The sequence below is a fragment of the Crotalus tigris genome, unplaced genomic scaffold (genome assembly GCF_016545835.1).
Source record: "Crotalus tigris isolate CLP2741 ecotype Arizona unplaced genomic scaffold, ASM1654583v1 scf7180000017601.7605149639:7615979, whole genome shotgun sequence".
NCBI classification, from domain to species: Eukaryota; Metazoa; Chordata; class Lepidosauria; order Squamata; family Viperidae; genus Crotalus; species Crotalus tigris.
The window spans coordinates 4554666-4579766 of NW_024096505.1; the positions used below are offsets into that span (position 1 = coordinate 4554666).

At 35.3% G+C, this 25101-nt stretch overlaps 2 protein-coding genes across 8 annotated transcripts in view; one reads left to right on the forward strand and one right to left on the reverse strand.

The window, feature by feature from the left end:
- The window catches only part of TTC3 (tetratricopeptide repeat domain 3), a 60517-nt gene extending 45284 nt beyond the window's left edge, over positions 1 to 15233 (reverse strand). The window contains exons 1-14 of one of the 3 annotated variants that reach the window (XM_039369919.1): positions 15097 to 15233; positions 14557 to 14684; positions 13346 to 13430; positions 12786 to 12831; positions 12441 to 12576; positions 11919 to 12003; positions 11414 to 11467; positions 9668 to 9794; positions 7930 to 8015; positions 7110 to 7204; positions 5437 to 5499; positions 2169 to 2223; positions 1310 to 1472; positions 1110 to 1158 (exon numbers count right to left, since the gene is read on the reverse strand). In XM_039369919.1, the coding sequence (XP_039225853.1) occupies positions 1110 to 1158; positions 1310 to 1472; positions 2169 to 2223; positions 5437 to 5499; positions 7110 to 7204; positions 7930 to 8015; positions 9668 to 9794; positions 11414 to 11467; positions 11919 to 12003; positions 12441 to 12576; positions 12786 to 12831; positions 13346 to 13430; positions 14557 to 14582 (1070 nt within the window). In that variant the 5' untranslated portion in view covers positions 14583 to 14684; positions 15097 to 15233. The other 2 variants (XM_039369928.1, XM_039369938.1) reach the window with 2 other exon arrangements.
- Positions 15234 to 15323: 90 nt separating this feature from the next.
- LOC120320350 (phosphatidylinositol glycan anchor biosynthesis class P) lies at positions 15324 to 23730 on the forward strand. 5 transcript variants are annotated; one of them, XM_039369998.1, is made up of 5 exons: positions 15324 to 15477; positions 17133 to 17222; positions 18782 to 18879; positions 21145 to 21263; positions 22805 to 23730. In XM_039369998.1, exons 2-5 carry the CDS (start codon positions 17184 to 17186, stop codon positions 22921 to 22923), a joined length of 375 nt encoding a protein of 124 aa, XP_039225932.1. In that variant the 5' UTR covers positions 15324 to 15477; positions 17133 to 17183; the 3' UTR covers positions 22924 to 23730. The 5 variants fall into 5 exon arrangements, with proteins under 5 accessions (XP_039225932.1, XP_039225917.1, XP_039225909.1 ...); XM_039369983.1 differs by having other exon boundaries at positions 15326 to 15477; positions 18807 to 18879; XM_039369975.1 differs by lacking the exon at positions 15324 to 15477 and adding an exon at positions 15488 to 15630.
- The last annotated feature ends 1371 nt before the right edge of the window (positions 23731 to 25101 follow it).

Sequence of the window (25101 nt, forward strand, 5' to 3'; positions counted from 1 at the left end):
CCATGTTAATAAAATCCTTGATAAATATTTACTAAAATGGGGTGAGCTGAGAAATTTTAAAACATGCAAATATTGATAGAAACATAATGGGGAAGGGATATATATGGAGTATGCAACTAAAGAAAAAAATGGACATATGCATTCATTCTGCTGACTTTGTTATACAGAAATGAGAACTGACTATACCAGGAGAAAAATAAATTAATCACATACAACAGTAAGATATTACTTAAGAAGTATCTATCTGTATGTTAAAGAAAGGATAAAGAATGATTGCATGCTGAGAGACATTATGAAATAAATAATGTATGGGGGACTATTGATTATTTATATCCCACCTTTATTATTTTTTACAAATAACTCAATGTGGTGAGCACACACAATACTCCTTCCTCCTCCTATTTATCCTACAAAAACCCTGGGAAGTGGGTCAGGCTGAGAGTGATTGGCCCAAGATCACCAAGCTGGTTTTCACAGCTAAGGTGGGACTAGAACTCACAATCTCCTGCTTTCTAGCCTGGTACCTTAACCACTAGGACAAAGTGGCTCTCGTATATAGATATAAATTACAGAACAAATATATGAAGGATAGGTGAATGGATCAAGAGGAAAAGGAAGACAGGAAAAATCATGAGAGCGAAGTTCATGACATCTTCCAAAAAAACAATAGATAAGGTTAAAGAACAAAGGCAATTTATCAATTGGTTTATAGACCTAATGGAAGCAAGGATGGTTCTCAAGAACAGAAAAGTCTGGATATAGTAAACAGTGTGGGTATAATAGTAGATTTATATTCCCTTTCTCTTATCTCTTCCCTTTAATTATTTTTGTCCACTACTTCTTATTCTTTTTTGACCATTGGTAAATATCGTTTACCCAAAGGGAACAATACAAAGAATATATATGTACACAAGTAGGTAAGTATGGGTATGTGTGTGTGTTTTTAACACAAAAGCTGACCTTGAATAAAATCTGTAACAGTTGACATTTACTGAGTAAAAATTAATAATTTCCATTTATTAAATTTGCCACCCATCTCATTTCAAACAACTCTAACAGTTATTATTAGATTCTCATTTACTTAGAAATGAATTTTTAATTAAACTTACTTTTTCTGCAACAGTTGTTTCTTTAGTCTGTATTTATTTTGCTTTATACCTAAATGCATTTAAAAAATTGAGTAACTTATATCATACAGAACACATAATTATAAATTTTACTGTATTAATTTTATTTTCATTCAATATATAACATTTATTTTACAAATTGCATTAATAAAAATAAATACTTTAAACACAGAAATAGTTACCTCTAGCTTTTTCCATTTGATTTTTAAGCTTCTCATGTTGCTCAATAAGACCCTTCATTCCTTCAGGATTATCGCTGCACAGATCCTGACCTCTCTCATTGGCTTCTAATGCCTTTCTATGCTCACCCAAGAATGATAAAGCATCACAAAATCGATAATGTCCCTACAAAATGTGACGAGGAAAATGCTTAATATCATTTTAAAATAGAAGGGTTTGCCAAACATTTACATTTCTTAATTTGCTAGCTACTTCGTATTGCAACCCAATCCTGTTGCTGAGCATGCTAAGATATTATGTTCAATATTGTACACAGACATAACTTTGCATTAGACTGCAAACTAAATGTAACACTATTTCATTTACCCAGTTGCTATTCTAATAAAAATATCCAAGTATGTAAACAAAGGATTTGGGCTATATCAACTGCAATTTTATAATTGTATTGACTTTAGAGTGAGCTATAGAATACATATCTACTATGACATTTTGTCATCTTTGCAATTGGACTATTCAAGAATCAGTATATTAATATTCAAATTATAATTGCTTTATATGCTTCTTTCTCAGGACCTTTATTTTTAAAAAATCTGCAGATAAACAGTTTTAACAATATTATTAATACTTGCCTTGCCATTTCCAACCATCAGGGAACATAATTGCATTTAATATTTTATTTTGCATGTCCCCATAATGCTAGAAATGGATTGCTCTCAGAACCCATAATTTCCAGAATTGCCAAGATTAAATACAATGGGAACTTCATCAGTTTTCTGTTCATATAAATGATTAAAAAATTTTCATGTATAATCTCAAATTTGAATCATAGCAAAACAAATTTATAAAATAAGTGCAACTAACCTTAGGCCAACAGGGCTTCAAAATAATGGCCCTCTTCCCATCACACAAGGCCTTCCTAAAACAAAAATACATTTGACATAAATTATTTAGTAAAATGCTTTCATTCAAATTGAAAAGCTTTTCAAACAAGATTTTAATAAACCTGAGAAAAAATTATCACTTATAAATTTCCATTTTGAGAACAGCAAAAGCCCTCTTCATGACAGTAATAGTTTTCTGTTCTTCTGGAATACTCTAACTTCACTAAGAGACAGGCTGGTTCTGTCTTCTAAGACCAACCTTGGAGGAACTAAAAGGATTCATTCCTCTCATAACACAAAAACTTTGGGGGGAAAAGATCTCTAAGTTTCATTTTTTTCTTTTATTGTGAATCTCAGTTCTGCTAGAATTTTTCAGAACGTATCAGAAACACAAATAAATTAATGGAAAACCAAATTCATATCAATTAAAATTTTATTTTAGTGCAGTTTATTATGTCATGAATTAAAGAAAAACAATTTAAGAATATATGCTATTTAAGAATAGCCTAGGCCCGCCTTCCCTGGGTCTCCCAAAGCCTCTCCCATCCCAAGACATCCCATGCTCTGCTTCCCACCCCTTGGGGTTCCCAAAAGGCCTACTTCCCACCCCCTTCTCCCCCATTCCCCCACCACCCATTGTTCACTTATCTTTTCAAAGATCTCAAGAGCTTTGGACTTTGTGTTGTGGGAAGACAGGCCACTCCATCCCACAAAGTCCCTTGGCCATGTGGTTTTGTCCTGGAAGCAGCTGCTATTTTCAGAGCAGCTGCAGGAAATTGTGCCGCTCCAAAATAGCAGCTGCTTCTGGGATGTAGCCACATGGCCCAGGGACAAAGCGGTTCAGAGCTTTCCATAGTGCTATGCACACTATGTTAGGGAAGCAGAGGAAGCATCCCAGAAGTGACCATTTTGGCACAGCCATGAGGAATTGACTACTCTGAAAATGGTGGCCGCTTCTAAGATGCAGCCATACGGCCTAGGGATACTGCTGGACAGAGTAGCCTATCCCCCCTCTCCAACATGTGGTGTGCAGCCCCAGAGATCTTCAAAAGGTGTGAGATGGATGATGGGTGGTGGGGAAAAGGATGTGGGACCCAGCTGTTTGGGAAACAGGCTTAATGCCTGAGGGGACTGGTGGGGGGGGCTGGTCCAAGGGCTGCAGAGATCCAGTGGGATGGGATGGGGGGATAGCTGGGGGGGGTCACTGAAGATCCTACAGTTGTAAAGATGAATGTTGTAACGTTGAACATTACTAAGTGACTGGTTATAGGTCAAGGAGTTTGGGAAGGTTATATGTTCCTGTTCCTTCTCATTTTTTCAAAATTTTCTTTAGTCATCCAGATAGACAAGAAGCAATCTTTACCAGCAAAATATAGAAAAACAGCACAATTCTCCAGGACATCAATACAATATGACATCAATAAAATTTACTTCTTTTTTCCCCCAAGCTGCCTTTACTAATAGATATGTTTAATCTTGCAGTGTCTGGTGAATGAGTACACTGAGGTCTGCACAATATTTTAGTTATCAAATTTCATGAAATATCACGAGTGCAAAACTGTGGTTTCAAATAAGAAATGAGGCCTTTCAAGCATTTTGACTTTGAAACAATGTTTTATTAATAGCGATCAGCAAGACTGTGAAAAGAAATAACTAGCAAAAGCTCTTTTGGCTTTGCTTTCTCTGTGGGAAATATGTCTTGGATTTCCTTAGCAATCATTTAGTTGTTAGCAAAATCAGTTCCACCTTGCTGAGAACTGGATTTTGGCAAAGTCTGACACAATGGGAGTAACATGCACTCATTGTTCTTGTACTGGTAGGTACTCTTTGTACTTAATTGCTAATATACTGTGCTCTGGATAATGGTAATTGCAGTGTTGCATGCTGTTCGTTCTGGGACAAATGTTACATGACAAAAACTTGCCACAACCCTTTACTTTGCCTGAAACTTTTTACTTTGCCTGGATAAGGAAAGAAAAAATAGAGCAAGTAACTTAAAGAACACTGTCACCTAGTTCTTTTCTCATCTCTGACTCTGCCAAGTCTCAGATAAACTGGCTTAGTTTTTATTCTCCTTCATTGAAGGCTGAAGGTCATAATGTTCTGCATTGCCTTTCTTGTAAAACAAAGAGCGGGCTCCCTCAGCCAAATTTTTCAAGGATCAAAGGGGCTTGCAGCTTCTTAATCTTTCTTTATCTTTCTGTCTGACAATCCTAATTAAATGCCCAGTTTTCCAGAAACCACCCAGCCACACTAGCAGTTCAATTGTAGAGGACTGTGTATAATTGACAGGGAGGCATGGCTATACAAGGTCACCTACAGACAAACTCACCATCAGGAACACCCACTATTTTGCCATAAGCAGAGTTGAAATTGGCCAACAATCCCAAATATCTTTTGACTTTTCTGTTATATATTTTTGAATACTTCTTTCAAAATAGTAAGTTAAACTAATTCTGTAGTTTTTGAACCCTAGCTGTTACTTTTTTTGCCTCATTTATTTAATAAAATAGAATAAAAATAAAAGAAAGAGAAAAGAAGCTTAAAAAGCAATAAACAATAACAAAAATTATAAGGGCTTCTCTATGTTGTTTTACACAATAGTCTCAATGAAAATTTATTACATTTGGTGGGACATTGCTTTTAAAAGTGTATTTTTGTCCTTTCGCACTAATATGCACCTAGTACATAAACCCTGAAACATCTCTAAGATGTGAATTCCAGAAACAAACATTTTAAAAGAAAGAACTATGGAGAAGAATATTGGTAGCTCATGGTTAAAATGAAAGATTCTTGGTGCTCTCTGACCTTGGTTGTTTTCTTGCAGATATTTTATTACCCAAATTAGGTAACATCATTGGTCTACTGCTGCAATGCTGATGTCTGAAGAAAACCACCAAGCTCTCAGTGCACCAAGGACACTTCAGAGGGAACTATCTCTGGAAACCACAGATTGCAAATGTAACTTATTACCTACAAAACATCCTTATGACATTTAAATAAAAGTGACTTTTGTCTCCCTACTTCAGAATAGTTGTTAAATAATCTATAGTCTGAGTGCAGTTTTCTCTATGCCTGATTTAAATTACAGGCACTAAATATGTTGAATTACTCTGTAAAATAATGTTATTTTGCAGATGAGCAAACTGGATATTTCTTTGTGATTTACAACCTTATGTGGCAACATGATTTAAGAAAATGTTCAAACAAACAATTCTCTCGGCTGCAAGGAGGGAAACTATACTTACCGATACTGTCCAATTCGGAGAAAACAGAGAGCCCGATTGCCATAAAGAAGGTGGTTTTCAGGCCTTAAAAAGGTTAGATAATATTTAGCTTTTAAGCCATAAAAAGAAACATAGACACCTAGCCATAAATTATTTCAAGTGAAATTTCAAGATATCAAAATTTAATTTGTAAATTGAGTTTGAAGAAAAGCTCAGCTTTTTAAAAATGTATCTAAAGAACACATTTTATGAGAATTGACTCTAGAAAGACAATTCAAGAGGCATGGCTTTAACTACTAGCCAACATGTGGCTAAATATCACAATTACAACAGTTTGTATAAACTGACCTTGCTTACAACAGTGCATATATTACTCATTCCTAAAGAAGTTACTTTTATGCTTTCTCTCCCAACCCGGAAGACTGTTGAGATGAAAATGAAGGTGAACCAATAGGAATATTGCTTGCTTTGCTTTCCTTAGAAGCAGAGATGAGGGCTTAGAGTGAAGTTGATTCCACTATGAAGTCTAAGCCTAGGGAACCTAGTCATTTGTGGAATTAGGATCACAAATATAAAGCAACTTTTGAAGGCCATGTCTTACTTAGGATCAAAGGTTGATTGAAGTGTTTTATGCAGGCTTTAAAGCTTTAAATCTCTTTAATTATTAGCAACAAGTGCTGCAAACAATATATTATTAATGGCACTATTCTTGATTTATCCTTGTTATCCATGAATCCTGGACTGACTTTTGGAACCTAACTTTTGCATATGATTTATCCATTTGCTGACTTTGTAGTAATTATTGACTTTTAATATGTATATTAGCCTGGGAGCTATGTCTAAAGAGACACACACCTTAATAACTTCCAATTATGCCTTTTGCATAAATTTATAGTTACTTAAGAGGTTTCAGAAATGACAATTTTTATTCTATTGTTCTCTATTTCTACTGAGAATAAAGGCCTTTTTTTGGAAAGCTATAACATATAGGGCATACAAATTATATGTGATAGGCTGGAGGGTTTTTTTTAATCCCCAGTTGATTTTCTCAGTTTCTCAAACTGGGACACTTGTAAATTGTTCCCAATATCAATCAACTGGAGAGTAGGATGGAAGTAAGGCACAATGGGACTTCTGGGGATCCCGTTGTGTTTCTTTGCCTGGTGCAAAACCTGAATATCTTGTCCATCTGCACTAATCTCAGAATCCATCCACTGAGTCATAGACACATGTATCTCAGCTAATTGGAAGTAGCTGTCTATGTGTGTGCACCATCAAGTGAACTATGGCTATCAAATGAAAAAAAATGAAGAGTCCATTTTTAATTGGTCTCCAGAAGTAAACTCTTAATCCAAATGCAATCAACAAACCAGTAATATTATATTATTATTATAATATTTCTATTATAATAGAAATCCTTTGTAGGTCTTAATAATCAGAACAAATGCTGGTCTCAACTAATATGGCCAGTGCAATTCTTTGAAAAGGTACTATTGACAGTAAGAGTTAAGAATCAGCCATCTGAAAGCAAGAATATATTTTCAAGTGAATGTCATTATATTAGAAAGTCCTACAAGTCCTACAAATTTAAAATATTCCTCCCTCTCGCCTTTATTACACTATTCTAATTACATTCTCCCAAACTTAATTTCTGGATATCTGCATAGTTTGTAGTTACATAATTTCTCCCTTACCATAGTTCTATAGCTTTTGTATACAAAGTGACTGCTGTATCTAATTTGTCCTTAGCAAATGCTTCGTTTCCTTTTTTTTTCATATTCTCGCTGTTCTGTAATAAAACATGACAATATAAAATTAACTTGAAATGGAAGTTATTTTCGAATTGCAATATACAAGATTTGGTCCGTAAAATCTACCATGAACAATGATGCTGTGTTTTAATTATTTTAAGACTTTTGTGCTATGTAATATTGAACATTAGAAACCTATCAGTAATAATCAAATAGCAACAACGAATAATCATCCAGTAAATCATTTCAAATTTAATTTAAATTTAATTTAAATTTAAATCTCATTCTAATTTAAACATTAATTTGCATGAAGTTATTTATTCTAGCAGTGATCAAGATACACAATGTAAAAAGATGGTATATTTTACTGAAATGAATGGGAGAACCATTCAAAGTCCACACTCTATGAATGCCTAAGGGTATCTATCTTGGTTTTTTGAAATGTCTGTTTACCTTCACAATCCTTGTAAGGATTATGAGTCAATGAAAGTGAGTTGGGCGGCCACATAAATTTTCTTAAAGAAACAAATAAGTAAATAATGCAGAGATAATATATTTTATATATAGCTACTACAAAGACCAGATACAATCACACAAAATCCCCTCTCTGAGATGGGCAATTTAGAAAAAGAATGGATAGATAGATAGATAGATAGATAGATAGATAGATAGATAGATAGATAGATAGATAGACGGAAGCCTCTCAATATTAAATTAATCTTAAAATTGTTCGGATATGTAATTTTTTTTAAAAAAAACTCACCATCATACAGTTGTCACAATAATAAGATTCAAAGGCTTCTACCAAATTGTAGTCCTCCAAAATAACTTTACTTATATAAAACTTATCTGTAGTAAGAAATAAAGTGCTCAATTAAGACAACTGCACTAATTGTTTGCTGCTAAGAAGAATAGTACTGAAATATGCTGCACCCGCCTTTTAAGGACAAATGGCCCTAAGTTCTTCTTTACTTAAAATGAGTTAATGGGAAAGCTAAAGCCAGCGTTCATAAAGGCAAAAAACAGTGCTGTATTAATAACAATGGGACACTAAAAGGCTTTCAGACCTATGGTACGGAACAGAATAGAGTAGTAGTGTCCAGAGGACATAAGTTTCACAGGGGGAAAAAAAATCACATGGGGGTCCCAAGTTACACAGATGCTCTACTATTTAATCATGCAAATGCTAATAAAGCTATTGGGGCCCAGAATGTTCTGAATTCAGCACAATAGCAAATGGCCCAATGGCAGAATTCCAGTTCAGTTCCTGAAACACTTGTGTTTTTCAGCTATGGTTGCTGGCATGGACTGATATTATATGCTTTTCCCCTTTGTGATTGGGACACTCCATTTTTTTCTGTCAAGAGGTAATAAAAACAATTCAAAACAAATAGATGATTATGTTAAAGTGAATCCCAAGGTAGTATTGGTTCAGAACTCTTAATTCTATTCTACATTACTTAATAAAAAGATCCTGAAGTATCCTAAAATGCTCAAAGGGAGTATTTCACTTCCTGGCAATGTGAATTCTGCAGAAAAGCGAGACATTCTTTACAATAATTTATACATTTAATGTAAAAAAAACCCCAATATTAAAAATTTATTTATTTTTATTTTAAATATTAAATTTGTTTGCTGCCCATCTTGCTGCTATGAGTAAAATATAAAATAGGTTTATTCTGCTCTGGTGGATTACAATAAGGGCTTTAAATATCACCATGAATATGCTTTTTGTTTGCTAATCCTGTACACACGTAATTCAAAAAAATTATAGAGATTCTAGCATCTATTGTATACTTATCTAACCAAAATTTTAAAATGCAATATTTCTTTTTTAATTTTCAATTTTTTTGAATTGTTTCAACTGAAAAAGGAGCCAAAATATCAAAGAAATCTATTATATCAGCGATAACTGCAACTTCAGTAGGCATAAACTAGCACAGAATCCAAACTTAAAACATTTAATGCTTGGACAATACAGTGTTATATTTTTAGTTTTTAATTGAAGAAAGATTAAGAGTTTGTTCTCCCCACTAACATTTTCATTACTACTTCTTATCCTGTTCTAAAACTGCAGTAGCATGTTGTGTTTGTTTGATTGTAATGTAGACACTAAGTGAATCAGTATGAGAAGCAAGAGGATATGGAGTTAGATCCAGAATTCCGTTGACAAATAGGTGAGAGAAATGGCATTTTCAGAGTATTTTCAAAGGCTTCTCCTCAAGGGCAGCTACTTAATGAGATATGATGCAGCAGGGACAGCTTAAGAGAAAATGGTATTTCCTTCTCCTCAGCAATCTCAGGGCAAATTTTTGGGAAAGACTGACATCAAAGACAGATGTTAGTAAGAGCCTTTCCTGTAATGGAACTCTGAATCCAAGCCATAAAATATAAGACAAGAACTGTGTTAAGGATTAGCTATTTATTTCAGCTTAAGACTTCTTCGTGGAAAAAAATGCTTCCTAACTGATTAAAGAAGTTTAAGCCATTTGTATACTTACATGCAGAAAAGAACAGTTTGAGGATAGACCAACAACAATAATCTGCAAGTTTCCTTAATTTCTGTAAAATGCCAATGTGATCCGCATATTTCATCCACTCTAAAACTTCAGAAGTTCTAAGTATTCCCTATTTTAATTAAGGAAAATATCAGTATTATTTTAATTATCTTCCTAATTATATTCAGTGTAATTAAATTTGGGCACATTTCACAAATGTGTTCCTCAATAATAATTCACATTTAACATATTACATCTAAGAAAATAGTTGTTAAACTACTGTTTCAGAAGATCATTAATATATTAGTTTACTGATTATATCAATATAAGCAACATATTAAAAGTAATATAATAGTCCAACCTAACTAAATTTTAGTTTCTACCACACATAATACTAGCAAACCACAGAAATTAGCATTTCCAATGCAACTACTTTTGCAAGTCATTAATAGCAATATGTTATCTAATATACTTTTTACTAGAATATCAAAGGAATTCCTTCATTAATACACTGCAATAAGCTTAACAAAATCTTAAACAATACTTCCTGAACTGAGTAAGGGTGAGCACCCTGCATTCCCCAATTCCATTTTTTCAATTACTGTATTTTATTTATCTGTCTTTATTATTTTTTACAATTAACTCAAGGCAGCAAATATATCCAAGACACCTTCCTCCTCCTATTATCTTTACAAAGCAACGCTGTGAGATCAGTTGGGCTGAGTGAGAAGTGACTAGTCCAGGGATAGGCAACCTCGACTCTTTTATGACTCATAGACTTCAACTCCCAGAATTGGGAGTTGAAGTCCATGAGTCATAAAAGAGCCGAGGTTGCCTACCCCTGGACTAGCCCAAGGTCACCCAGCTGGCTTTCAGAACTGAGGCAGGACTTAAACTCACGCTTTCTTGCTTTCTAGCCTGGTGGCTTAACCACTAGAACAAACTGGCTCTCTCTTTAGCATCTATGGCAAAATGTAATGATACATGTAAATTAATTTATATGACTATTTATGTAACCTCCTATAATGATCCACATACAACCTAATAAGCTGCAGCAAAAAGCACTGACTTATATGTAACTTTTAGCATGAGTATAAAATGTTAAAATAGCTGAAGTGAAGCACACAAGATAACTGTGAGATTTAATCAATGGGTAGCAACTGGGTAATGATATCAACCTGAGGAAGGGCTTCTGATTATAATGAACAAGTGATAACAAAGAATGTCAAAAGAAAGCTTCAAGAAGATGATAAGAAAGATACTATTCTCACAACAAGCCTGGTTTCTCAACAAAAATTCCTTTGTAGACTTATGCAAGGTCTACTGAAATGAATAGCAAGTTCTTGGACATTTACTGATAAGGAAGCATGAAGTCTCTGAGAGACTGGCTCCTTGTAAGCAAAAGTTTATTATGTACAGTAAATGATCATACATAAATACAGCATCTATGCCAGCAGTACAATGCAGCATATAAATTAATAAGAACTGTTATGTGTTAAACTCTCTCTTTACAATTATGCATATTGCATTATAAGTAAGCAAGTGTTACAAAAACACTGGATTTATTTCTATCAAATTCATTATGACAGATAAATCATATATGATTATTCTGGACTTTTGCATTTGAATATACATTTTAAATCCTGATCAAGCCAGTGCTGTAAAAGTCCCGTACTGGGAAGAAGAAAGATACAAAATTTTAACAAATTAAAAGAGTTCATCTGGATAAATAGTTTAAACCAAACTTACCTTCTCTAAATCAGTTTCAGTTGTCAATATTCCACGGATGAAAAATTGATCATCCTGGAAGTAAGAGAAGAAAAGGCTTGTCAACAAGAACAATCATACACTTTCTTTCTGTTATAATGTCTTGTTTGTTAGGGAGAGCAGGAATGCACAGTACTTAACCTTGGAGAGCACATAGACAACAGCAGTGATAAGTGATTGTTATATAAAACCACAAACTCGGAAATACTAAAATACAACTCTCACTCTTATTTTTTTGGCTCAATAACTTTTCAAACTTTCCGTTTTTCAAAATGAAGTCATTGGACTAGATTTTACAGACCTAAGAGTTTCAAATAACCACTACTAGGTTAGAGCAAGGTTTTTGTTTTTTTTTTAACTTCAACTGAACTTGGAAGTCCTAGGAAAGACAATGACAACTGATAATTTTCTGAAATACACTGTTCTTTAAGAAATACGCAGCCATTGTATTAACATTTTGGATACCTTAAAAAAATTAAAAACTTACTGCAAATTTTTTTACTATATCAGTAACATCTTCTAAAATCTCAATTTGACAGAGTTTCTCCAAATTTAGTTCATCAAATTGACAACTGTTGAATGCAGAAAAAAAGATGTTAAAAATCCATTATGTATTATTATTTATGAAATTCTATACCCTTGGAAATACGTAATTTTTTTTAAAGGAACATTACAACATATGTTTTATATTTGTATTTATGCCTGAAACCACAGGTATTCCTCATTCATTCAATAAATCAAATACTTAGCATACCTATGAAAGAACTGCATTCTGGGACTTAACACATAATATCTTTAGGATTAGCGCTTCAAGCCACTGAAGTTGGTTTTAACACAATTACTTTTCTCAATGTCACTCTTAATAACTTGCTCCAATATATTTCTTGTTAATTTATTCCATAATCTGTTAACTGCTTTTCATAAGGTCTTGTAAAACATATATATGTTTCTATGTTTTAACTTTTAAAAATACAATGGACAGACAGAATGCAAATAAATATTTGTTTACCTGGGATCATGGCATTTCTTACTGGGATCACAAGGAGGTACAAATAAAAGTGGTCTAAAAGTGCATATTTTAATTATGTCACAGTATTTCTGCAGCTGAAGAATAGGTTTGCTGCACCACATTTTGCAGATATCACCTATGGCACAAAATTGGAAAAGATGGGGGGCAGGGGCAGAGAAAGACAAAAATCAAAAACAAAGGACTAGTAATTCTAATTAGTGGGTATCAAATATTTTGCCATCTTGTCTTTTTATAGCAAGATAACAAGGACTATTAAACAAAACCCAGATAAGAAAACTACCAAACAAACAAACAAAAGAAATCCTGCATTGTCAGTTTAAGTACCTGGTTCATGTTTCTTTGGAGAATATTCATGAAATGTTCCACGCATCTGGAAACAAAGACATTGTTAAGTACCATTCTAAAATAGTGTGAAGCAAAATGAAAAACATCCCTGAGTTAAGCAATACTGTTAATGCAAAATTGGATGATAAATGCTCTTCAACCAATACCAAAACAAATACAATACTGTTCTCTCTTTGCAAACTATCCCCCTACCCACTTGGCAGACTAATAATAAGAAAATGCTAATATATAAAACACTTCCTGAAATAAGCTATACTGCCTAGTACTGGTCTTCCAATTAAGTCCTAATAAACTTTGCTTAGGTTTGGATCAAAACAAGTTCAGTTATATGCTGCCTCTTGCTGAGAAAGCATTATCAATAGCCTAATGTTCAAAATTAATATATTTAAACTCCTGATTGTACAATTCACACCTGTGATGCCAAACTTTTATCCGAATGTCTGTGCAGAGATTCAAGTAAAAGATCTAACTGAAATACATAATGTAAATCTCAACTGACAGTATGTGCACACAGATGTTATTTTTCATTAAGTACTTACCAATTCACAACATGGCCTGATGTAAGGACTATAAAGTGAGATGTACCTGATCTCTTCAAAAGTAGGATTTTCCATAGTGCATGACCTTAAAAATGTAACAAATAATTTAGAAAAGTTGATTTAACAAAAATGCTGATTACCCATGTTTTAATGCATTTTGTTAAAAGAAAAACAACTATTTGTTGCAAAACAAAATTGAAAATATTGTTTTAACAACTTACACAATAATAAATGGTAAAATTAAAACAATTTAATTATTACATTAATTCTAGTAGATCAGACATTTATCCATATCTATACTTTCCTTGTACCCGTGAATGATATGCAAAAAATCCTATTCATTAGGTAGTTGTAAAAATTGTCAGTTTTATGAAGGGAAATGAAGGGAAGAACCATCCTGCTGGATCAGGTCAAGGACCATTTTATTCCATGGTTTTGCTTCTCACAGTGGCAAGATGCTTTGTAGTACTTGGGTGCAAGGAACAATTACATTCTCTTTTCCCAATATCAATTGTTTTCTGCAATTGATATTTTGAAGCTTGCTTCCTTCAACCTAAAAGTAATAGTGAATTTGCAAGCATTTAAAATATCTATTCTCTATGAATACATTCAATTCCCTTTTTTAAAGTTATACAAATCAACAGCCATCAGTACATTTTGTGGTGATAAATTTAATAAAGTAAGTATGATCTGTACAAAGAATTGCATCTTTCCATCTTTTCCAAATCATTTTCCAACCAGTATTGAATGACTCTTAGTCCTAATGCCCTAAGAAGGAAAAAAAATTCCCTTAAACTTTTTCCTTGCTTTGTATAATATTATGCAGCTCAATTATGTCTTCTTTCAATTACATTTTTCCAAACTGCAGGCTTACACACATTCTCATATGGAAGCAGTTTGAGTCCTTTTTCAACTGCAGTGACAATGGCTATACACAGTATTCCAAATGCAGACTATATATTTGTGAAATGACACTGTACGTTCGATGCTTTTACTTTCAACTGAATTTCATTTGCCTTTTGGTTGACTAGTTAGTCAGCTTTCAAAGTTATTTTCAGTGTTTTTCAAAATCATGTTCCAAAAAATATCCTGAAAAATTTGGTACCATCCTTAAGCTTGGCCAGTTCATTGCTTACTTGTAAGTTGATTTCATCTACAAGCAAGTTAAAAAGCACTAGTCCTTACACACAACCTTGCTGGATTCCTCTTACCGAATTTCTCTTATTCCTTGAATCATAACTGGGGCCACTCAGAACACTTTCGGGTCATCAAGAGGAATCTGGGAGCCCAAAAACGCAGTCACTTGGAAGCTAATCCAGGAGGAAGCCTTCTGCGGTTGCTAGAGATAATATCAGCAGAGAATAATGCCCAGAGAGGAGAACAAAAGTGGCTGCCCTTAAAAAACACGGAGCTTTCCCACGCCTTAGATGAGCTGCATCATGGCATTCATCCGTACAAAAGTCTGCAGATTGGACTATGGCAATAACTGCAGCCCAATGCGTTAGGAAAACGCCGGGCTGCCTACAGCGATTCCGAGCCAGAATTCGTACATCAATAAGTATATAGGAAAGCACTTTTTAATGTGCTGCCTAAAGGCGGGACACGGGAAAAGGGAGCCCCACGAGACTCGTGGCCCAGGAACTCAGCCATGGAGAAGGCTGAAGGATCGCGAAGTTTAATCGAAGTCGCGACCGCATCAATGCACGGAGCTTTCCTCTCACCGGGTGACCGGCGAGCTTTACGGGACTCACCGACGCTCTAACTCCCCACGCCGCCTTGCTTCTTTCCCCAAAAGGAACAATCACCGCGTCACCACGTCACCACCATCCAACACGCTTCCGACTTACTCTGCCTCCTCATTGGCCACTGACTGCATAGAGCAGACCTTTACTTTCAAAATGGGATGATAAACCTTTACGCTTTCCGGACTGTGAACATCATTTCCGGTACTTTGCATCTTCCGCCATAGAGAAAAGCGGCCTTTTTAATAGAGGGGTGCATTTGGACCACGAGACCTGTAGTCTTGTATTTGTTGCTATTTTTTTTTAAATAATCGGATGACGTGCAAAAAGTTTTCTTAATTGGACTCATCCAGTTCAAACCCTTCCATATATCTTCCTGGGACAGTTTTGGTATGGACGGCGGACCTACACTGCGTTTATAATTATATTAATGATGAAGCAATGATACATTTTATTTTTTAAGTTGTATCTTTTTCTGTTATATAAATGGCTTCTAGTTGTTAAACATACCGGCGATATGAAAATAATTTAATGAAGAAAAAAGTAATTTTGAACACATTCTATTATCAGTTATCATTAGTTATCCTGTATTACGATTATTGCAATAGTAGCATTGATAGTGGAGACAACAGTAGAAAAATGGAGAAGGCTGAAGTTAACTAGCAGTGTACTGGAGCAATTCAACTGAAAAACACTAAGTGTATGAGTTGTTTCGAATTGCTGTCATTTGGGGCATGAAACAGTGTTATTGGCAGGGAGGGGAACAGTTGCAAAGTGGTTTTTAGAATCTGAGCTTGACAAATTGGTTATTTAATGCTTTTGAACTAGAAATTGAATGTTAAATTCTGCTACATCACATATAAGGAAGTGTGTTACTCTATAAGAATAATTTTGAAGTTCATAGAAGAACAATACATATGTTTTCAAGCTTTTCAGATAATAAGAATTTCAAAATTATAGTGTGAGACTTCCCCCACAGCGTTTATTTCTTGTAAATGAATGCAAATAAATGTCATTCAGCCATAGTTCCCTAGACATATCTCTCCAACTTGATGCCTTGCAAATTTTTTGGACTTAGCCTTCCATCCTTCCAAGGTCGGAATGAGGACCCAGATAGTTGATGACATTTGTAAACCACTCAGAGATGAGCTGTAAAGCACTGTGGATCTGTATATAAATCTAAGTGCTATTGCTATTAAAGCAGAGAAGGTCTTCCTCGGTGAGGAAGTCATTCTATAGCTTGAAAGAGTCAAATATAACTTGGGGGGGGGGTTGAAAGAGTTTAACACTGTAACAAATCTCTTGTGAGATTGTCTATGAGTGCTTTGATGTTTGTTTTGGAAATCTTTATTCTAACCTTTATTGTTTAACTGACATTTATACCTGGATTTGTTGTTTTTTTAAAAAAAGATTTTTAGGACTTAGAATTGGCACAAAGTTGAAATCTTAAGCATAGGAACAATTTTCTCTTCTTCACTCACATTCATAGTTCTTCTGCTATTGGATATGATTTAAGATTAAAGATAGAAAGGACTTTGTATTCATTCTCTGCTGGCCAGTCACCTCAGTAAGAGCAGTTTATTGCAGTGTGTCATGTGTGGATTCTTATTTGCTGTAGAAAACTCTTGGAATTTGGATCATTATTTAAAATTCAAAAAAGACATAATTGAGAGATTGAAACTGTAGCTGCCAGGAAAAAAATATTAGAGATGGCTGATCTATTGGATATTGGAAACAGTAAATTACTTATGATTATTTATTATAAATTACTTGAATTTACAGCCAGTTGTCTTGAATGTAATTAGACATAAAGCTAATTTCCAAATGCCTGATGGAGTATGCTTTGAAATTTGAAATGTGTATATCCTAAATAGAATATTAAAAGGGGATTAGTATCCATGTTTTATTTTTTGAATACCATAATTTCATTTCTTTGGCCACATAGTTTTATTTTCAGGTATTTGGAAAATTGAAATTATTGATGACCATAGTTACATTAACGTAAATTGTTTTCTCTTTTCTCCTTTTCTTTTAAATAAATAAAGGCATCAGCATGGTTGAAAATTCACCAGCCCCATTGCCCGAAAGAGCGATATATGGTTTTGTTCTTTACTTGGGCTCTCAATTTGCTTTTAGTAAGTAATCCATTTAAATCCAATACTTTGAATGTTGTGATACAATATATCTCAATGTACCTCAAAACAAGATAATATATGTATATTGGCTGCTGCATTTCATTGTTGTCTTTTCAACATTGTCTATGCTACAATTGAAAGCTTTGTAAAGTTTCAGGGAGTTAAAGTGCAATGTTGCATGTGAAACCCATACTGAAAATAAGAGTCATGGTACTGAAGGTGCTGCACATGAGAGTAAATTATGTTGAAGTAATTGCTTCTAATTAAAGATAGACAAGATCTCAATGGTCAAATGACATGTTAGATGGCAAACAAAGTATCTTATATATATGTATTTGTGTTTATTTAAAAGACCTTGATTACAGATAGTCCACGCTTTAATGTATATTCATTAAGCCACTGTTCAGTGTTCAGTTACCACAGCACTGAATGAAGGGACTTATACCCAGTCTTTGAAATTTCAGTCATTGTAGCTCCCTTGTGGTCACATGAACAACATTTGGGCCCACTTGGCACACTTGCCTTGACAATGATCTTTAGGGCATCTGCCTACATGCAGCTGCATCCACTTCACCATGTGGCACTATTGTACTAGCTAAGACCTTGTTTCAGCTGAGGCTTCTCTCTCACCCCACACAGGGTCTTTTATCACATGCCAGGCGTGTTTCATGAAAGAAGGCTCTGGGTGGATCGTGAATGGGGGCCCTGAGCATGACATAAGAGAAATTCTGGCTAAAGTCTTGGCTGCACTGGCCCAAGAAAAGGCAGCATGAAAAAAGGTCCTGGCAATACAGTAATGGTGCAGTGCATAGGCAGGCAACCAAAAGGGCAGAGACAGGGGAAGGAGATAGGCAGGTGGAGGGAGTTCTTAACCTTGCTGAGGCTTGGGGGTGGGAGGAACCAAGTATTCGCAATTTTCAGAGAAATTAAAGAACTATATCTTTTAACAATAATACTGACATAAATATTGGCATCAAAATTCACCACTATCATTTTTAAACTTTCATGTATCCTGTGCCCCCACCAGAAGCAAGATACTAGAAAGAGAGTACAACAATCTTTTAAATCAGAAAGCCCTGAAGTGATAAAATTACACACTTTCCTCATATACAGTTCTAGGCAAAAATGTAGACATCTCTGGTCGAACTGCATGTTTTGATGTATACCTAAATGAACAGAAGCTGACTTCAAAACTGACTCAGCTTTTATCTGGTTGAAAGTTAGACTGAATTCTTTTTGTGAAGTTGGATGCATACATACATATTATTTATCTTCATACAATTGTAAGCTGTGAATATGTACAGCTATTTTCTAATGCATATCCATACAAAATATCCACCAATGAGCCAGAAATGCTAACTTCCTATATCAAAGATTAAATCATCTTTTATTATGGCTGTTAAAAATACTACTGAGAAATTGTTAATTTATCTCCTGCCAACCAATTATGGATATAATATGATTATTAAAATGATTCTTCCATTATATGCTTTCTTTCTTTGTGGAAATAATATAATTCACTATTGTAATTAATTTTTTTGCTTTTTGTCTTTGTGCTGGATCTATATATGTGGATGTATGTAGTTCTGTATATTGTGTGGGCCTACATACCTGAATCCTGGCTGTTCTCGTTGGGCTTAACATACTGGCCTCAAAAGTAAGTTCCTAATAACACTTTCATTAAAGTGTTCATACTGAATCTACTGAATGATTTTGCAAATACTATGTATATTTTAACAATACAAGTAATCCTTGACTTATAACAGTTCGTTTAATGACCAAAGTTACAATGACACTGAAAAAAGTGACTTATGACTGTTTTTTACACTTACAACATTGCACCATTCTCTGGTCATGTGATCAACATTCAGACACTTGGCAATGGATTCATATTTATGACGGTTGCAGTGTCCTGGGGTGATGTGATCATCTTTTGTGACCTTCTGATAAGCAAAGTCAATGGGAAAGCCAGATTCACTTAACAACTGTGTTAATAACTTAACAACTGCAATGATTCATTTAACAACTGTGACAAGAAACGTAAAATGTGGGGACTTCAGGTTTTTGCGCCCACAGCACATGGCCACGCAAGAGTGGACCTCCGCTCCCCACAGCTACCGTAAATGCCGGCGTATAAGACGACTTCCGCGAACGCTGAAATCGGCGCCAAAGATGGGGGTCGTCTTATACGCCGAGTCGTCTTATACGCCGGAAATACTGGTAGTTTCCAGCGTATAAGACGACGTTCTAGGAATGCGGCCCGGCTATAAAGATGGGGGTCGTCTTATACGCCGGGTCGCCTAAAACGCCGGCATATACGGTAGTTTCTTCCTGTTTGGGGGACCCTAGATGGGTCTGAAGTTGTCCTGGAGAGGGGGATTATTATTATTTGAATAAATATAAAAAATGTCTATACCTAATCATTTATATATTGAAAATATTAAGAATTATACTTTGACTAAGGTTGAAGAAAGAAAATACAAATGGGAGAAGGGAAGATCAAAGAAATGTATCATTAATTAATATATTAATTATGGAATTATCAAATTTAATCATTACTGACTGTTAATTATTATTATTATTATTATTTTGTTAAAATATAAACAAAGACAATATGCTGTACACCAGGCACTGGAGAGTGTTATAGTTAAAAACCAATAAAATATCTATTAAAAAAAGAAAGGTTGTAAAATGTGGCAAAACTCACTTAATAACTGTCTCACTTAGCAACAGAAATTTTGGACTCAAATGTGGTCATAAGTCAAGGATTCCTGTATAATCTTGTGTAAGAATAATCTCTGCTGATTCAGAAGAATCATCCATATAATTTATCATATTTGCAGCTGAATGTAAAGGAAGATGCTCCACTCCTATTCCACCTCTTCATTACGTATGTGGCTCATGATTCAAGACTTATGAGTATGAGTAAAGTTATGAAACTAAAAACCAAATAGTGAGGACTGTGACCTTGAAAAGGAGACAGATAACAAAAACCAGACTGTTGTCTATGCTATAAAAAAAAGTAGGATATGGTCACAAATAAATGCCATTGTCTATGGAACATGGTGTTGGTATTTAAAACAAGATTGGAGTGGAGTCCTTAGTGCTCTCTGAGCTTGGTTGTTCACTTGCAGATGTTTTATTACATGACTAGGTAATAACCATGCACATGGAGCACCAGAGTCCCCCACTGTTCAGATATATTTTCTATCAGGACTGGCATCCCTGATTGTAGGGACAGATCACAGTAAGATTTCCCCTTAAATTTTATCTGAAATATTCCAGTTCTAGAGATCGTAATATGATTTATATTATATTCTTTATCATTTATATGTAACAAACCAAAGATACATAACCTATAACTTTGTATTTAGGGGCTCTTTTGCAATCCTTTGGTGGAAATAAAGAATCTCTGTCCATTCAAAGTGTACTACTTATACAGTTCTAACTAATCTTTCTACATTCTCAGAATTTTGAATTAAAGATCCTTAGGATTTTAGACTTTCTTTCCGAACAAACCGCTCCATTCCCAACATCATGTTGCCAATTCTCTTCTTTTTCTAATATGCTATGATATATTGATAGTTGTTTTATTGCATTTTCTCATACAGTCAGGTCCAGAAATATTGGGACATTGACACAATTCGAACATCTTTGGCTCTATACACCACCACAATGGAGTTGGAATGAAACAAACATATGCAAACTGCTGTAAGTCCTACCCCGTTCACCTGAGTTGGATGTACATACCCTCAAATTAAAGCTGACAGTCTGCATTTAAAGCACATTGTGTTTGTTTCGTTCCAACTCCATTGTGGTGGTATATAGAGCCAAAGATGTTCAAATTGTGTCGATGTCCCAATATTTCTGGACCTGACTGTATGTATGAATCACTATTTCAAGTATTGTTTCTACTTCTTAGATTCTGGGCTACGGCATTGCCTGTATATCTTTTAGTTGCTGTGGGAATAGGCTATGTACTCCTCTTTGGTATTAACATGATCAGTACAGCTCCACTGAATTCTACAGATACTATAACAGGTAAGCACAAGAACTACAAAATATACCTAGAACAGTTTGTAATATACTCTAACAGTTTATTATGAGATGAGCATACTAATCTCTCAAGTATATGGGTTTTCTGCTTTTATGTTGTATTATTTACATCATTATGTTTTAGAACCCAGAGCTAGTTTGATCTAGTGCAGTGGTTCTCAACCTTTTTATAGCTGCGACCCTGGTCGTAAGTTGAGGACTACTGGTATTTCCCTGCCCGGGAGCACTGCACATGCGTGGTGCCGCCCCCTGCACCGGCCGAGGCATAGCTGGCAAGGGGCGGCAGCAGGTAGGCCCAGGCGCTCCCGGGCGGCAGCGACAGCGCAGGGCGATCACCGTCTGGGCCACCAGCTGGCCCAGCCCAAGGCAGGTAAAGCACCCGCCGGGCCCCACGTGCGCCAGCAATCCTCCCTGGGCCCGCCGCTGCCCCGCTAGTCTTACCTTGGCCGCCGCCCATTCGGGGCGGTGGCAGGCAAGCCCAGACACTCCCGGGCAGCAGCGACGGCACAAGGCGACCACCGTCTGGGCCACCAGCTGGCCTAGCCCAAGGCAGGTAAAACACCCGCCGGGCCCCATGCGCGCCAGCAACCCTCCCTGCGCCCACTGACCTCCCACCTCCCATCCTCGGCCCTCTTTACTTACTTTTTAGTTGCTTAGCAGGGAGGGAAGCTTTGCAGAATGTTTGCCTTGCAGCACCGTTTGCAGACAGGGGCTTTTGGTGGGCTCAGCAGGGCAGAGACAGCCTGGACAATTCCTATTGGCTTTTGAAAGCCAATAGAATTAGACTCTGTTCAATAGAGTCTATTCTCTTGGCTTTCGAAAGCCAATAGAATAAGAGGGAATAGCACAGCTAAGGAAAAGGGGAAAAAAATGGTGGAAAAAATGGTGAACTGCGTTGTTTGGCGACCCCCGTGAAATGGTTGTTCGACGCACAGGTTGAGAACCGCTGATCTAGTGGTTAAGGCAACAGGTTAGAAAGCAAGAGGCCATGAATTTAAGTCCCACCTTAGCTATAAAAACCAGCTGGGTGACTTTGGGTCAGTCAATCTCTCTCAGCCAAATTCATCTCACAAGATTGTTGTTGTGGAGAAAATAAGAGGATGAAGGTGTTTTAAATAGGTTTGCTGTCTTGGTATATTTGTAAAAATAGTAAAAGTGAGATGCAGGATGGATGGATGATCAATTGGCTTTTTAGAATAAAGTTTCCAAAGTGATAGTGTACTGACTGTAATGGCAAACACATGACTGAGGGGGAGACACTGTGAAGGTTATAAATCAGGGGCATGCTGGCTGAGGAATTCTGGGAGTTGAAGTCCACAAGTCATAAAAGGGCCAAGTTTGAAGATCCCTGTTATAAATACAGGCATTGGTCATGAATTTACTTTTTCATCACCACTGCAACTGCAAATGGTTGGTATCAGAGACGGTCTCTAACATATTTGTGCAATAAATAAGTTCTTGTGTTCACACTACATTTCATCTCATCAAACAAAAATGTATTTATGATTTTTAAAAATCTTTTACAGATCACTATGCAAAAAATCAAAAGCAGAAAATAATACAAGAAGAATCAATTCCTGCATTAAGAGATATTCCTATTCATGAAGTAAATAAAATGTTTTTTCTTAATAGCAAAGAGGATTAATATAGAGGCTCATGTCAGAAAGTATTTAAAATGTGCTCTCATGAAACACAATATACAAATATTGACAATGGGGTGCCAAAACACTTGACTTCAGACAGTTTACATAAATTAGCCCTAAATAAGACTGTAATAGTTAAACAGCATTTTAAGGATTAGGTAGATTCTCTTGGGGCATTATATTTCCACAACTTTGATTCATTCATCCTTAGTCCAAGTTGCTTTTTTCTTATACATTGCAGATACAGTTTTTCATTTGCTCTCTCCTGTAGCTGATACTGTATTCTAAATTATTTGAGGAAAGTAGTTTCCCTTGTGAAGTTCTATTGAAAAATCCTGCTATGTATTTCTATGTCAATATAATATATTTACATGACAGTGAATTAAGCCACTTCTCAGTAATGTTCTATTTGTAGACTAGGTGAGATATGTTCCAAGAGCTAATACATAAAACTACCAAATGTGATGGGTATGTTTCTTTTAACAAGGTACACCATCTAAAATTAATATCATGTTTATTATAAAGCAGCTTAGATGTGCATAATGGCAGAGTTATGCTGGATCAGGCCCAGAATCATTAACTTTAGTAATTTAGATGTAATTTTGCTTCCAGGTGCATAGAAAAATTGGCAGCTAAAGTAAACAAAGTTCAGATTTTTAAGGTTATAGATACTTAATGTATTCCAATGTGAAAGTAATTCTGTAAATAATTACAATTGAAATGCAGACTTCAGTCTTGAATGTAATTGTTTCATAACTAATCATAATATTTATATGCATGCTGGTTAACAATTAAAGACATTTTCCTTACTCCCTGTTTCAATACATTTATTTCTAGTTTTATTCTTCAGTCATGGTTAAAATAAATTTTGGAGATGTCACAAGAAATTGTAATATACCGCAGTGAATTGGTATACAGTAGTGGCCAAAATTGTGGAAACATTTTGGGAAAAGTGTACAGTAGAAATGCCACCTTTGGTTAAATTTCCACCAATTTTTCTTCTAATTTCTTTATAACTGTAGCCTTGTTCACTTAATAATACTATTTTACATTGTTTTCTGAGCGACCAGTCAACTCTTTGTACCATTACTTTAATTTTATTACGTTTTACAAGCTCACTAAATGAAAGAACACAAAAAACCCCAATCAACTTGATAGGGATCACATAACACACTGACAAATGTCCTCCTCTCAGCTTCAATACATGGCATCAATAACTGAATCCTACTGTGATCTGATTGACTCATTGCCAAAACAAGATGGCTCTCTAAACACTCATGCTCATTGGCTACAATCAGACAAAGGAAAGCTACCTGATATCAACCTAAGCAAGTTGTGCTTCCTTTTTCTGGTTATTTAGCTATAGAATACAGTACAGATAATTGAACAAACTATGTTGCATTACATTCTTGATTAAAGTATATTTCCATTGATATATAATTTTATGGTACTACTCCAGACAAAAGTGATGTTATTAGCCATCAAACCTCAAATGTACACTTTTCCCAAAAGGTTTCCACAATTTTTGCACTACTGTATATAATTTCAGCAAAAAAGCTTGGAACACTGATTATTTCAATTTAGCTTTCTGTATTGGTATATAAATAATAGACAGCTAAAACTAAATTCTTTTTACAATTCTGGGTGAGTCTACACAGATGAATTCTATTCCTTGTAAATGGTTATAGAATTGCAAGCTTAACACCTAAGGCAGGGGTAGGCAACCTTGGCTCTTTTATGACTCATGGACTTCAACTCCCAGAATTCCTGAGCTGGCTCAGGAATTCTGGGAGTTGAAGTCCACGAGTCATAAAAGAGCCAAGGTTGCCTACCCCTGACTAAGGGAACATAAAAGAGACAAGAGGAAAAAACTGGAATTATGATACCCTATCCAACAATGACTGCAAAAACAGATCAATCACAAACATTCTGATGTTTTGCCTGACCCTCCTTTGTTGTACTTTTAACTCATTTCTATTAGGACAATAAAAATATGTCTCTCTGGGGGATATTCTGTGTGACAACTCTTTTAAGATTATTTTTCTATTTATGATATATACTCTTTGAAGAGTGGTATCATTTTTCCCTTTGTATTTTCTTTAGGCTAATACTATATTCCAATACTGTATTCCCAGATCTTTTAACCATTCTTCATTGGCCTTAGTGTCCAGATTTTTCGC

What these genes read in the sequence shown, in the direction of transcription:
- LOC120320350 (XM_039369975.1), top strand. An exon ending in TTAACATACTGGCCTCAAAA is followed by an intron (nt 18,880 to 21,144) that starts GTAAGTTCCTAA and finishes TCTACTTCTTAG; the next exon opens with ATTCTGGGCTACGGCATTGC. An exon ending in TTCTACAGATACTATAACAG is followed by an intron (nt 21,264 to 22,804) that starts GTAAGCACAAGA and finishes AATCTTTTACAG; the next exon opens with ATCACTATGCAAAAAATCAA.